General features: G+C 43.8%; 1 protein-coding gene across 1 annotated transcript; it reads right to left on the bottom strand.

The window, feature by feature from the left end:
* Positions 1–203: 203 nt before the first annotated feature.
* Positions 204–12,844, bottom strand: LOC144155050 (uncharacterized). The gene is made up of 4 exons (XM_077686268.1): positions 12,652–12,844; positions 12,421–12,503; positions 1,556–1,787; positions 204–307 (listed from the first exon to the last, which is right to left on the bottom strand). The coding sequence occupies exons 1-4, from the start codon at positions 12,842–12,844 to the stop codon at positions 204–206; spliced, it is 612 nt and encodes a 203-aa protein (XP_077542394.1).

The raw sequence follows: 12,844 nt of genomic DNA, 5'->3' as shown, positions 1-12,844 counted from the left end.
TCTGCTGCATTGCACTACAGGGTATAACTAAGGAGTAGCCTACTGTTCCTTCAGAAAAGGAGTACAGTTGACCATTCCGAGCAAGACAGATCTTGAACAAAAGCAAGAGCTACTGTTTATTGATGCTGAATTTAGCGAGGTTTTTCTTTTTTCACTTTACTTGTCCATGGGAGGAGCCGCCCTCTCCTTGTTCAAGGGACACTTCACTTGTCCATGGGAGGAGCCGGCTTCTCCTTGTTCAACATGGATGACAGGGACGCCCGCACTGGTCCCTCTTTCAGCAAGCCAAACTTCTTGCATGTGTACTCTGAAAAATAAAAGAAGACCAATCACTAATATTTGCTTGTCCATCATGGGCAGAGCTAAGTTAAAACTAAAAAATATTTCTTCGAGTTAAGATCCCGTAACTTGTTTTGGGGTCTAAGAAATGCAGGAACATCTGTGCAATATACCTGGAAATCCCTGATAATGAGAGGTGAATCACATTTGAAACCAATCATTCGAACATTTACACATTTTATTTAATTGCTTCAAATGGCTCATCGTGGTAAAGGAGGTGCAAGAAGCAACTGACCGGTACAAATTACAACAGGCCAAGCCTACGCAGAACTGTTTCATGCCAGCCTTTTTAAATTAGTGCTCCATGAGGTGCCTCCTCTGATCTGTTGTCATGAAAAATTTGCCTTGAGACCAGATCAACTCAAATGCAACATCTCATCATGATCATTCAGAGCAATCTGCTTGTGTCCAGCTGGCTTAAAAATCACGACAGTTGGCACAGCATGAAAAACGTAGCATGGCCACGTGGCAGCAGAGAACAATAGACAAAAAAATTGGCAGCATTTCTGCTTCCTTGAAAGATGAGTCTCCACCCCCAGAACAATCCTCTTCTTTATGCCCTACTACTAATCATGCTCTTTCCCTTTCCTCTTGCTCCTCTCCCGAAGACGGAGGGGTTTTGCTCATTTCAAGTAAGTTGTCCCCCATTCACACCGCTCGCTTGCCATTTGTGGGGAGTGCCTGCCTATTGCTGTATCTAGTTTTTTTCTGCTTGGAGTAGCTCAACCAAGTTTTTGTTTTAATGTTTGTTTTTGTCGCACCTCTCTGACACTAGTTTTAATGCATCGTTTGTTTGCCCGAGATACACCAAAGAAAACGAACGCAAACCAAAGACGCAAAAATTAATGACTGGATGAGGCCATAAAGAGTGCAGTATTAAGTGGAGGGAGGAAACCAGTACTGGTTTTTCCTACTTCACTGAGAATTTCCAGTTTCATGCAAGCTGTTGTATCCATCAGCACATGTGTTCCCATGCAAACTTTAAAAGCTTTCATGACCAGTGGGGCAGCAGTGCGCTGGTCAGCCGTAAAAAGCAGGTCGAATGATTGGGGTCCTACTGCACCAATTCCAAAAGTTTTAATGGAAAGACATTATACAAGCTTCTCAAGGCCTTGATAATTACAGTAAAGATGGAAACCAATTGTAGCTCCTGACTTAAGTACACCAAGTAGATGCACTTCTTTACTAACCCAATGTGAAAACAGTATATACTCACTGACGACGGCGTTGACCCTGATTGGGTCCAGCTGCGGTTTGGCCGCCTTTTCTCTGTGGGCATTGGACATTTTGCCCGTTATAGAGGTGCCGGCCAGCTCTCCTGGCTCGAAGAGTTGCCGAAGAAGTTTTCGCGCGTACATTGTCGGGCTCTTCGAATGGCTGATCTCCAGCATCTTTAAGAGGGAGCTCCGGACAAAAAAGCCCTTAATGTCAGTGTCGCCTTCAGGTTCCTGCAAATAAAATAAATTTAGTTATGTCACAAATAATATTTGGCTTCAAATTACATATTCCTGATATGAAACCTATTTAAAAATTTGATAATACTTCGTGAGGATTACACTTATGCATACCTGCCAGGTTTGCCAGGATGGCGTTAGGGAGATCTGACCGGGGGGAGGGGTGGGTAGTAGCAACAACAGAATGGGTAATTTTACACACATTTTTTTGTTTACTTACAACATAGCAGGAAATGAACTGTTTCTTCAAACTACCAACAGGCTATATACAATGTTCACCCATGTGACACTTCGCCAAAACAACGTCGCCAAGGGTTGTGTCAGACATGGATGCCCGGACCTGGGGGCGATTTTTCTTTACTACGCCGAACTGCCTTTCGCATTCAATGTTGCTGTGTGGTATTGACAGGATTCCAAGCATTACTGCTGAGATACGGCCAAACTTCAGGGGTCCGTCTGCACATTTGATGTGGGAAATGGTGTTCCACTCGACATCAGCTTGCTCCTCTTAACCTCCAGAAAGCCACACAGACAAAATCATCTCAAACTATTTGTACCACATCCAGAAGTTATTTAAAGGGCTAAAGTTCACTCATGAGGTACAATTGAATGGAATCATAGATTTGAGGTGTGCACCTGCGGTGAAAGCCATGAGCACAGTTGCTAAGCGTTTCAACCTAGGTATGAACATAGAATTTAAAATTACAATTTGGTGTGCTGAAAGCTGGTCAAGCACAGTATAGTGATAACTGTCTGTGTGGCTTCCTCGTCAAGTCGTGTCTCTCAGGGCCCCCGAAAGCATAAAAGTGGCCCGCCTGTCATCTTTTGGGTTCCCTCAGGAACTGGTGGCGTCTGTCGCTGAAAGCCTTATCAAGGCAGTTAAGACTGGTAGCGGTACTGCAAGTACACCAGCTGACGCAGGAGTGCCTAGCTGTCAGTGAGAAGAACGGGCGAGGTTGCTCAAAAAAACATGCCACCAGGTTCATCCCGAGCAAACGAGTCATCGTTAAGAGCATTACTTTGTGGCAAATGCTACGAGGTCAGAGGGACAGCGCATAAATGACTAAGGGAGCTTCCAGCAGCAGTGGCGTCACTTTGCAGTGGGAGTCCACTTGGCAAGCAATGTGTACACGCCGCAGCATTTGATGCCACTGATCTTTGAGAAGGCATGCACGACCAAGCTAACATAGATCTGTAAGGCTTTTCAGAGGAAGGCAGGCATATGTGCGAGCGTGCCATCTATTAGCCTCGTCTTGTTAATGCTACCACCATGCGTTACATGTCGTGAATGTCCTGTGTGCATCTTTCCTCGTCCATGCCTCATTTCTGCTGGTGATATGTATTCAACTCCAGAAACTGGCCAAGAACATAGCCGCCTAGAGGCAAATCTGTAAGGCATCCGACATGTCATCACAATGCAGGGGTTCAGTCCCCACTCTGGATGAGGGTTTTTCTTCACTTTCTTTCATGACATAGTTTTAAAATTCGCTAACTCCACTAACCTTAATGCAAAAAAGAAAGTCAACCTGTTCCCCTGTATTGTACATGGCCTTGCTTGCATATGCTTGCAACAGAAGTGATAGAACTTGATGCTATGCAGCAAACCAAAAGCAATCAAATAGTGAATTTCACTCTTCAATCTGGAGGGGCAGCTAAATTCCATCAGAACTAACAGAATTCAGTACAGAGCAAGTAAATCCAAATGAACCAGCAGCAGGCGACTGATTACAGCCAAACATGGACCACCTGCAGTGGGATGAGCTGCTTTGGAAAGACCAGTACAGCAAATAACCTGCCGCCAAAAAATACACCTCTAGACTGCCAAGTGGAATTTCCCATGAAAAGCGTATAACTGGCACCTGTTTTTCACAATGCCCGTAACCCTTGTATGGTACACGAGTATGCTGATAAGGAGCACATGGGACCACCACCTGGGATTCAAGATGCATAAATGCCTCCTATAGATGTTGGAAATTTGATTTGGAATATTAAACACATGCTCCCTGAGAAGAAAAAAATGATTAAAATTAAGCTTAATGCTTATTCCTTATTTCCCCTTCATTAGGCAGAGATAACCCCAACTGCAAGTATTGAAACACTTCCCACTCATCAAACCCACTCGCACAACAAATTCTGTTTGCAGCCATAACTTTTTGTTTCTGTAGCTCTAAAACTGACAACACAACTACACCCCATTCATCCAGCTCAGTAGCATGTGGAGCATCATGACATGCAAGTTTGGAAACAAGCATTGGCTCTCAAAATTTACAGCAAAACAGGTGTTTTGAGAAAAATAAACAGCGATAATTTAACGAAGACACGAGGCAAAGAAGGAGAACACAACTTGCATCTCTGGTAGATTTATGCCGAGGCTTTTTTTTCAGATCAGAATGTACCAACTGGCCCAGCAAGCTATACTACCAGAGGTGTTTTGCTTTGCATGTTAGTTCATTGGCAATCAGATGGCTATCATGAGGAAAATTTATGTAATGTGCCTAAAGTTAAGGTAAAAACACCATAGTTATGCAAGCCATAGTCTGAACCATATGTAATCTATATTGGTCATACCCAGATACACTAAATGACCTGTAGAAATCTGCACGCATCCCCTATTATATAACATGAGTGCTAGTCTAAGAACATTAAATAGCTTTAAAAAAAAGTTTTGGCTGTGGTTTTATTTTCTTGGCCACACCTTCCAAGACAGATGGACCTATGTGAAGTGTTTACCTTGATGAATTTTAGTCGTCAAGGCAGCTTTCTGGCACCTTTCTTTATAGCATTGCTTAAAATTCAGAGGGTTTAAAGAGCGGTAGTTACATTTTGGCAAAAAGGGGCACTATATTTTTCTGAAAAGGCAACATGTGCTCAGGACTAATCCTCATCACATGGGGATTTTTAAAACTCGGTAACGTGAGTACGTTGGTTTGAAGTACATACCTTTGCCTGGCTGTTGGTAGTGGAGGAAACGGACCTTGCCTCAATTTCAGCACACACCACTCGCAGGTCTCTTACGGCACTTGCAAGGTCTAGAAAACAAGATCAATAAATTACCTTTCAAGCTATAAAATTGGTTCTTATAAAAACATGTACAGTGATTAAAAAATAAAAGCAAAAACAAAAATAGGAACCAGACTGCACTAATGGGACATAGTGGTTCTTCAGGATTAAATAGTTTTGACCGATTGATTGTGGTGTTTAATGTGCTGAAGCTACATTTGGCCTATGAGGAATGCTGCAGTAGAGGGCTCCAGAACAATTTTGACCTCTAGGGCAGTGGTTCTCAAATGGGGGGGGGGGTCTGCAAAGCCTCCTTCATAACTTCTCCGCCACCCCCCCCATTCTTTTCTCGATTTTGCCAGCACTTGCTTGCAATGAAAAAAGGTTTCGCCACATTACATGCACATTTAGTTGCTTCACGTAGCACATATTTTAACATCTGCTTTGTGCACAACACGCCAGCTATGAGAAGAAAAAACAGACGCAGGTGTTGAAAACAGGTGTTTAAAAAGGCTTTTAGATTCAACTGCAAATTGTTTAACACTATGATGCCCATCATCATTAATGCCACGCAGACAAGGCGGGTGGATAAATGTGCAGGTGACGCAAGCAGCAAATGCAAATAGTTATTATACCAGCGATCAACTTATGTTCCGTCTTGGGGTCCCCCATCATTTTCGCAAGCCCAAAAGGGGTCCCTGGGGCAGTCATGGCTGAGAACCAATTCTCTAGGGGATCTTTACCAAAGTCTAAGTATAGACACACAAGCATTTTCACTTTTTGCCTCCATCAGAAAAGCAGCCACTACAGCAGGAATCGAACTCGTGTCCTTGAGCTCAAATGGTTGTGCCATCCAAGTTTATTTCAAATGTTATCACCCTACATTATAGTAATTGAGTCATGCATTAAATGGATCTCCACAGAAAGAAATGAAACAATTGTGCACTTGTGTTCATACAGCAAATTCGACGAGACCATGAAAATTTGTTCATATTATCAGAAGTTCGTCTTAAGCTGATGTTTTGTACTGTGCATGCCACAAGCAATCAGAAGGGCTGCTCACTTTAACCATGAAATTCGTTATAACAAAGTTTGTCTTAATGGAAGTTGACAGACATAATTTCGGTATTATATACCATTTTTGAAAGACTATGCTCAATGTAATGCTGTTTGCCAACTTCACTTTTGCCAACTTCAAAAAGAACAGCAGCAATTCTAAAGAAAGTCAAAAAGCGTTCTGCGCCATTTCTGCTTTTATTACAACAAAAGGTAGTTTAGCGTATTTATCAGAGCACCAATATGGGCTAGTTAGTTACAGCAATTGTTAAACATAATTACTGCACACACAACAGAATGGACCTGGAGGCGCCTGCAGGTCAAGAGCTCGGCAACAACTAATTCTTGCCTGCAGATGAAATACCACCACTAGCGTCACTAAATAAGTTACGCTTAAGAGTACCGCCACTTCGTGCATTAGGAAGCATATGTGAGCCATTTTGTTTCTGGCTTGCACTGTTGCCATCTCTCCAAATGAAACCGCCGCTGGTTGTGATGGGCAGGGTGTGACTAGCCGCTCTGGCGTCGGCGCAGCAGAGAGAGAGGCGCCCAGAAACAAAATGGCTGCGCCCATATTTAAACAAATGTCATGTCGTGCCGACCGACCAATGAAAATCCTGGCGGCACACAACAATGACAGAAAAGAGTTCCGATACTCTAAAAGCCTTTATTTAGTGACGCTAAGCACCACCACCCGCCGTGGTGGCTCAGTGGCTAAAGCGTTCCGCTGCGGAGCACAAGGTCGCGGCGGCCACATTTTTTCTGAAGGAGGCGAAAAGCACAAACGCCCGTGTGTACGAGATTTCGGCGCACGTTAAAGACACCCAGGTGGTCAGAATTAATCCGGAGCCCTCCACTACGGCGCGCCTCATCGCCTGCGTTGCGTCGGCGCGTTAAACCCTACAATCAATCGAACTATTACCACCCAATTACTCCTACTTTCATTGCACTATTTCATGTGCAGTAAACAATGAATTAGCTGATGCCTGATAGTTATCTTGCGTGCTTCGTCCACCCTGTTGTCTTGTGCACTAAGCAACTATGTTTGACAATAGTGCATTAAGGTCGCCTAAGACAGAAAATACAGCTTGCTGGAGCATTTACTTAACAGTTTGCACAATGCAGAGAATGGCAGTCCTGCAGTGTATAAAAAAATGAAAATATAGAGTCAGAATACCAAAAACTGGTGTCAACTTCAGATAATCCTCATCTTGGCATGGTAGCAAGCTTACACTTTTTGGCAAATCGTTGATGCTAAAAAAAGATACAAATCCTTGCACATAAACCGACCAGTTCTTGAGCATTGGTGGGACAGGCCACCTCTGACTGGTGCAACCTTTTACTACCGAGGGCCCTAAACTTTGGGTCTTTGAAAGCTGTGCAGTTGAACCTCGTTATAACAAAGTGGTATCGTGGACGCAAATTAGTTCACTCTATCTGATATTCTATATAACAGTATAGATAAAAATCGGCTCTCAACAAATCGGCAGTCTGGCTCTCGCAAAAATACTATAAAAACACATTCTGGCCTTCATACCCACTAAAAACGAGGTAATCCTTATGTCTTCTTGTGGCATTTCAAACTAAATGAAGCGGAACATGAGAAGAAAAAATTACAACAGAAGAAAGTCCGTTGGACATTACAGGCCTGGAGTTTTTACTTGTATTTTGGGTTGTGCAACCAGTCAAATGCACTGCGTCGGAGGACAAAATTCTGAAACTTTTTCAAACAATAAAAATGCCTGTGTTATCTCAATTTTTCATCTCTTTTTAATGCTAGCTTTCAAGTTTTGAGCCTTGCGCAAACAAATAACTTCTTTGTTATAGCCGTTACTGCGCGCGGCTCTCGCGGTTCGGTTTCGTCCTAAAAAGAATAGGTGCCACAGAAATCAAGTGCGACCAACCAAACTTCATATTTAGTTATCACTACAGCCGACAATTCCCTATATCGGTGTTCATTATAATAAGGTTCAACTGTAACAGGTATTTCGCTTCAGCATAAGAGCAGCACTGTAATTTAACTTACCATCAATTCCGTCTCTGTATGATGTCATGTACTCTACCGTAGCTTGAAGTTTCTCATTTTCTCCCTCCAGGTCAGCAACCTTCAGTTTCAGGCTTGCGATGACCTCCAATGCATCCTCGCACTTGTCACAAGACTGAGACAGGAAAATGATGCCGGTATTTATCATTTTTTCACAATATACACACATCCTGCTACAGTAGCAACTCAGTTGCAAATACACTGCAGAATATTTCGATAATTCAATGCACCAAGCCCAACTGTGTACACAGCAAGATAAGTACCCATAAATGGTGCGTCCAAGGGAAATATAAACAAGTGCAATATTCAAGTGCTAGCCTCTTCGACATTTCAAACTATCCTTTAAAGGGACACTGAAGTCACTTGTAAACATTGCGGGATTACTAGCACAAATTGTAGTCCGAAGTCCATAGGCCATGTTTCGACCATTCTGAGTGGGTTACGCGAATTTATTGTGTAGAAAATTTAATTCAAAAATGCTGCCCTCCTCTCTGCATCCTCGCCCATTTTCTGGGGTGTTTTCATGTGACATCAGGAGGAAATGACTTGGCTTCACTGGGCTACTGCACGGCTCGCCGACCTTCCGACAGGGTCAGTCGGCCCAACGTTTAGTCCGCTGGCCGCCGACGGGTTGTCGAAATTCATTCACTCAGTTGAAACTAAGCCACGACACGTTTGTGAATGGAAGAATGTGCGATTCTTTAGTTTGTACACTGTATCAAGTTCCAAGTCCAGGTCGCTCCACACAAACGCTACGCAAGTGCACATGCGACGCTTCGCTGACTGGTATGCTAGTAGGAAAACCTAAGGACACTTGAAGGCGGGAGACGATTCAGCAAAGTCAATATAGGTACTAAGGAAATAAAATAAACTGAAACTTTTACCGTACAGCGTAAAACTAAGGAGCAGGAAGCACTTTTTTGCGCTGGGTGAACAAACACAGCGGTCAGCAGCACGACCACACATCTGCGAACGCTTTTCTGTATAAGAAACAATTGCTAGGCGTCATATAATTTGGAAATTTGGGGGATGCTTACAGCACGAGCACTATAGAACAAATAAACACCTAAGCTGCTTGAAATGCTAAAACTAAATACAAGTGTACACTAGTTATACATTATATAGCTTATATTTCCAACAGCGGCAGCGCTGGCCCGTCGCTGAGTGGTCTGGAGCGCTAGGTATGTCATTTTGCAAGTCGCAAGTTCGAATCCCCCAGGGTACATTTTTTGTAAGTTGATTTTTTAATTTCCGGCCGATGTTTTCTACACTGAGTTCACCATTTTTGGGAAGTAACATTCACTGATCTACGAGAAAGTTCGCAGAACGCGCGCAGACTGACACTGACGCGCTAGCGAGTTCTTGTTGGCGGGCTGTTGCCATAAGCAGAGACTGCTTGCGGGCAGTGGGCACAGGCCAGAATAGCAAACCCTTGGCCTGGTGCAAACATGCTTTTTACGATACAGGCATGAGTGAGGCAAGCTCCAAAGATGGAGGAAAAGCGCATGGCATTTGAGCGTCTGCGGGGACGCGAAGGGCATTCATACACTGCGTAGGCCTCCGCTAGTGATTCCTACGATTCCAAGCCATCCTGGGAGGCTTATCTTAGGCATTTTACAGTTGTCAACATGGCAGAAGCGCGGTACGACCATTACTGAGATATCGAGAATGCCCATCCAATGACGTTGAATGTCAAGCATGTTCTACAAAACCGAAACCAAAACTTGCTTGAATGTTAACCTTGGACATCGTCCAATCATGGCGCACCTCCTCCCGACGTCACAGCCTTTAGTTGGTGCGGCAACCGCAGACCACGCATGGTAGTTTTTCTTCTTTGGAGCTTTAAAAAATAATTACCGACTTGTCAACCGGATAAACGATGAAAAGTGTGTTAATTTGAGCGAGTCTACGCAGTGCAAGCAAATACAGGAGCTTGACAAATTCACTTCAGTGTCCCTTTAAATGAACCCTCAAGACACCATAAACATTTCACTTGAATAGGTGGCTGTTTCCTACCCCTCTACATCTCGGTTTGGTTTGCATGATGGCGCCATTCGCGAGGACAATTTTGAAAGGCAGTAATTTCAAAGTAAGCTTTTCTTTTCCAATAACATGATGCACCCAGGGAAGCGCCCATGTTACACTAACTCTGGGCCATCCTGATGCAGTTTCACAGGAATGTTCCATTCAGCTATTACCAATTACATCTATCAGGCATTACTGCCCAAGCAACTCCACGAAGGGTTCCGCTCTTGCTTCAGGTGACAAAATTCACACTCAGAAACGCTAACTTAAGCTTGACTGAGCTAATCAAATGTTTCATGTCAGATGAGAAGCATACAGTAAAGGTGGTACTGTCACAAAATCATATTTGCTGCACCACTTTCTCCAGCATAATCCACTCATTGTCTTACTGAATGAAAAAAAATAGCACTATTTTCAATTGAAGCTAAGGGCCATATTCAGAGTCCCTCCTCCACTCCATATGCCCCCTCCACTCGGCTGAGGTGAGGGTTCCGCAATGCCTATGCATGGGGAAATCGATTTCAAGGATCTCCTCCACTGGAGGCTCGAGAGTGTAGGTTCTATTCAGAATACCAGGTTAAATGTATCATGTTCACCATAGCACCTGGCAGCTTTCCCCACGAACTAATACTTCTGTTAAAATACAGCCTACGCTCAGAAAAAAACTACATTCCACAACCCACTGCTTGATGCCACTTCCGCCCCCCCATTCGTCCCATAACATATGGACTCAGCCAGATATAAAAGGCCATTTTGTGACATGGCACCAGTGTCACCAGGTAGTTCGTAACTGAATGTTCATCATTAAGGCCCGAGAAAACATTTATAGATTTGTTTGTTTTTTTCTGCGGAAGCCATAATATAGGCTTCCGTAGACACAGTGAGCGACGCTACAACACAGTTTCCCTCAATAACAGTGTTGCTGAGTAAAAATACTTTGCAGGATGTTGATAGTGTCCCAGGACTTCAGTTCACTAGGATACATTGCTAGCAGTCAGTGTTTTACTGTGTTGTGCACTGCTGTATTTTTTCTACATGCTTTATCCATGTGAATTAAGCCAAGATCTAAATAAGCTAACCAAATTCAACACAAAAAAAGTCCAAAATGAACAATGTGACCTCACACACAACAAAGGCCATGGCTAGATGGGTGGTTTTCACCCATCCAGACAGTATGCTTCACAACTCTTGGTGAAATCAGACTGTCTTGATTTTCAACTATTCAGCCAAACCACTAATGCTCACTGGCTAACCAAAGTTGCTATTAGGTGTTAACTACTATTAATATTACAGATGACTGGACATGATTCCAGTGACGGCTATGTCTGCCATGGCTTCACTAAGCAGCTCAGCCGGTTGGGTAGGCGTCAAAACGGCCTATTCTAACTGCAAGTTGTGCAGAGAGTCTCGAAGTGTGAGCCAGAGGAAAAAAGTACAGAGGAGACTATAGAACCTAGGACAGTAACGTTAGCAAGTAGACACATAACACCAAATACCATTGCTAGATGGTGTTCACCCAGCAGATATGAACAGTTTCTGCTGTCTAGATGGAAATCTAGACACTTTAAACTCCCATCTGCATGGAAGTTTAAACCTCTGCACTACACTGGCACGGCTGGTAATGACCAGCGTTCAGAGGGATAAATACCAATCACACGTAATCAAGAACATTCAGCTAGCCAGGAGACAGTGCAAGCAAAAGAAACGGCTGGAGGCAATGTATCGCCCCGTTTTGCATTAATAATGGGTATTGCAGTCTTGTTAGTGCCAGCTCCACTCAAAGTGGAATAGCAAATGCTTGCACCTGAAAAAAGATGTTTATCAACAGTTGAAGCTGCAGTCTTGCAAATCTCCTTTGGTTGCAGGCATACCAAAGCACTGTTCCATTAACCCGATGTAAATGCAGGAATATCTGTCCCACAACAGCATAGTCCTAACTGTCGTGGTGGTTATGAACGCTACGCTAAAATTAGGAATAAGGTAATACAGAAAAATGATTTTCCGTAATACACAGACATCTGTCATGCTTAACGAACCCCAAAATTCCTACGAGCAAGAGAGGAAAATTGTTACTTCGAAATTTATCTGTTTGTCAGATGCGATAGAGTAAAAAAAAATACATAACAGGCTCGAATCACGAGACCTTTGTTGGCCACTCGCACGTGCATTTATTGCTGAATAATCTAACAGCCTATTATCCAACCATTGCGTGCGGCTCACACAGACGAACTGATGGGGACGCAGGGCGTTTTCGAGACGTCGGCACCCACTTCTATGTAATGGCTCTCGCATTAATTCCGGGTTTTTTAGAATATTTATACTGCATGTTGCTTAGACAAAAAAAGAGAACAGTAGTTACTTTGCGTCGAAGCCCCGCGAGGACAGTCATATCACGAACGTTCCGCCAGTACCAACCAGCCTAAGACGAAATTCCATGCGACTATTGGGCGGAATCTTTAGAAGCACGTGCTATTTTCCTCAAAAATGTGTACATACACTCACCTCGTCACTGCGACCAGCAGTGGCAGCGCTAGAACCTTGCTTTATCTCGACCCTGCAGCGCTTCTCCATTTGCTGGAGAGTACCTGTTGGGAAAACAATGAAAGGAACGCGCAAAGGCACATTTCCCTCAGCGCAAAACAAAACTGCTTTTTCAACAAAACAACTGACATATGCGCAAAGGCAGATTTCCGTAAACGAACAGCTTTTTCGATATAATGAAAGCGAACGCACCCACTGCGATGATTTGCGCCGGGTGTTTCTCGCCGCTCCAGCCAATCGACACCTCGGCGCCCAGGACGCCAGCGTCCTTCGGGTTTTGCAGAATGGCGGCCCCCACCTTCGTGTCTACAACATCTCGCACCGAAACTACATCGAAAATGCGTGCCCGACCCGTCTTCAACCACTTCACCAACACGTGGCTCAT

This window comes from Haemaphysalis longicornis, unplaced genomic scaffold, assembly GCF_048455015.1.
Source record: "Haemaphysalis longicornis isolate Haplotype H1 unplaced genomic scaffold, Haemaphysalis longicornis Haplotype H1 scaffold_1, whole genome shotgun sequence".
Classification (NCBI taxonomy): Eukaryota; Metazoa; Arthropoda; class Arachnida; order Ixodida; family Ixodidae; genus Haemaphysalis; species Haemaphysalis longicornis.
The sequence above is the reverse complement of the archived record's forward strand: the minus strand, read 5'-3'. Positions and strand labels throughout refer to the sequence as shown.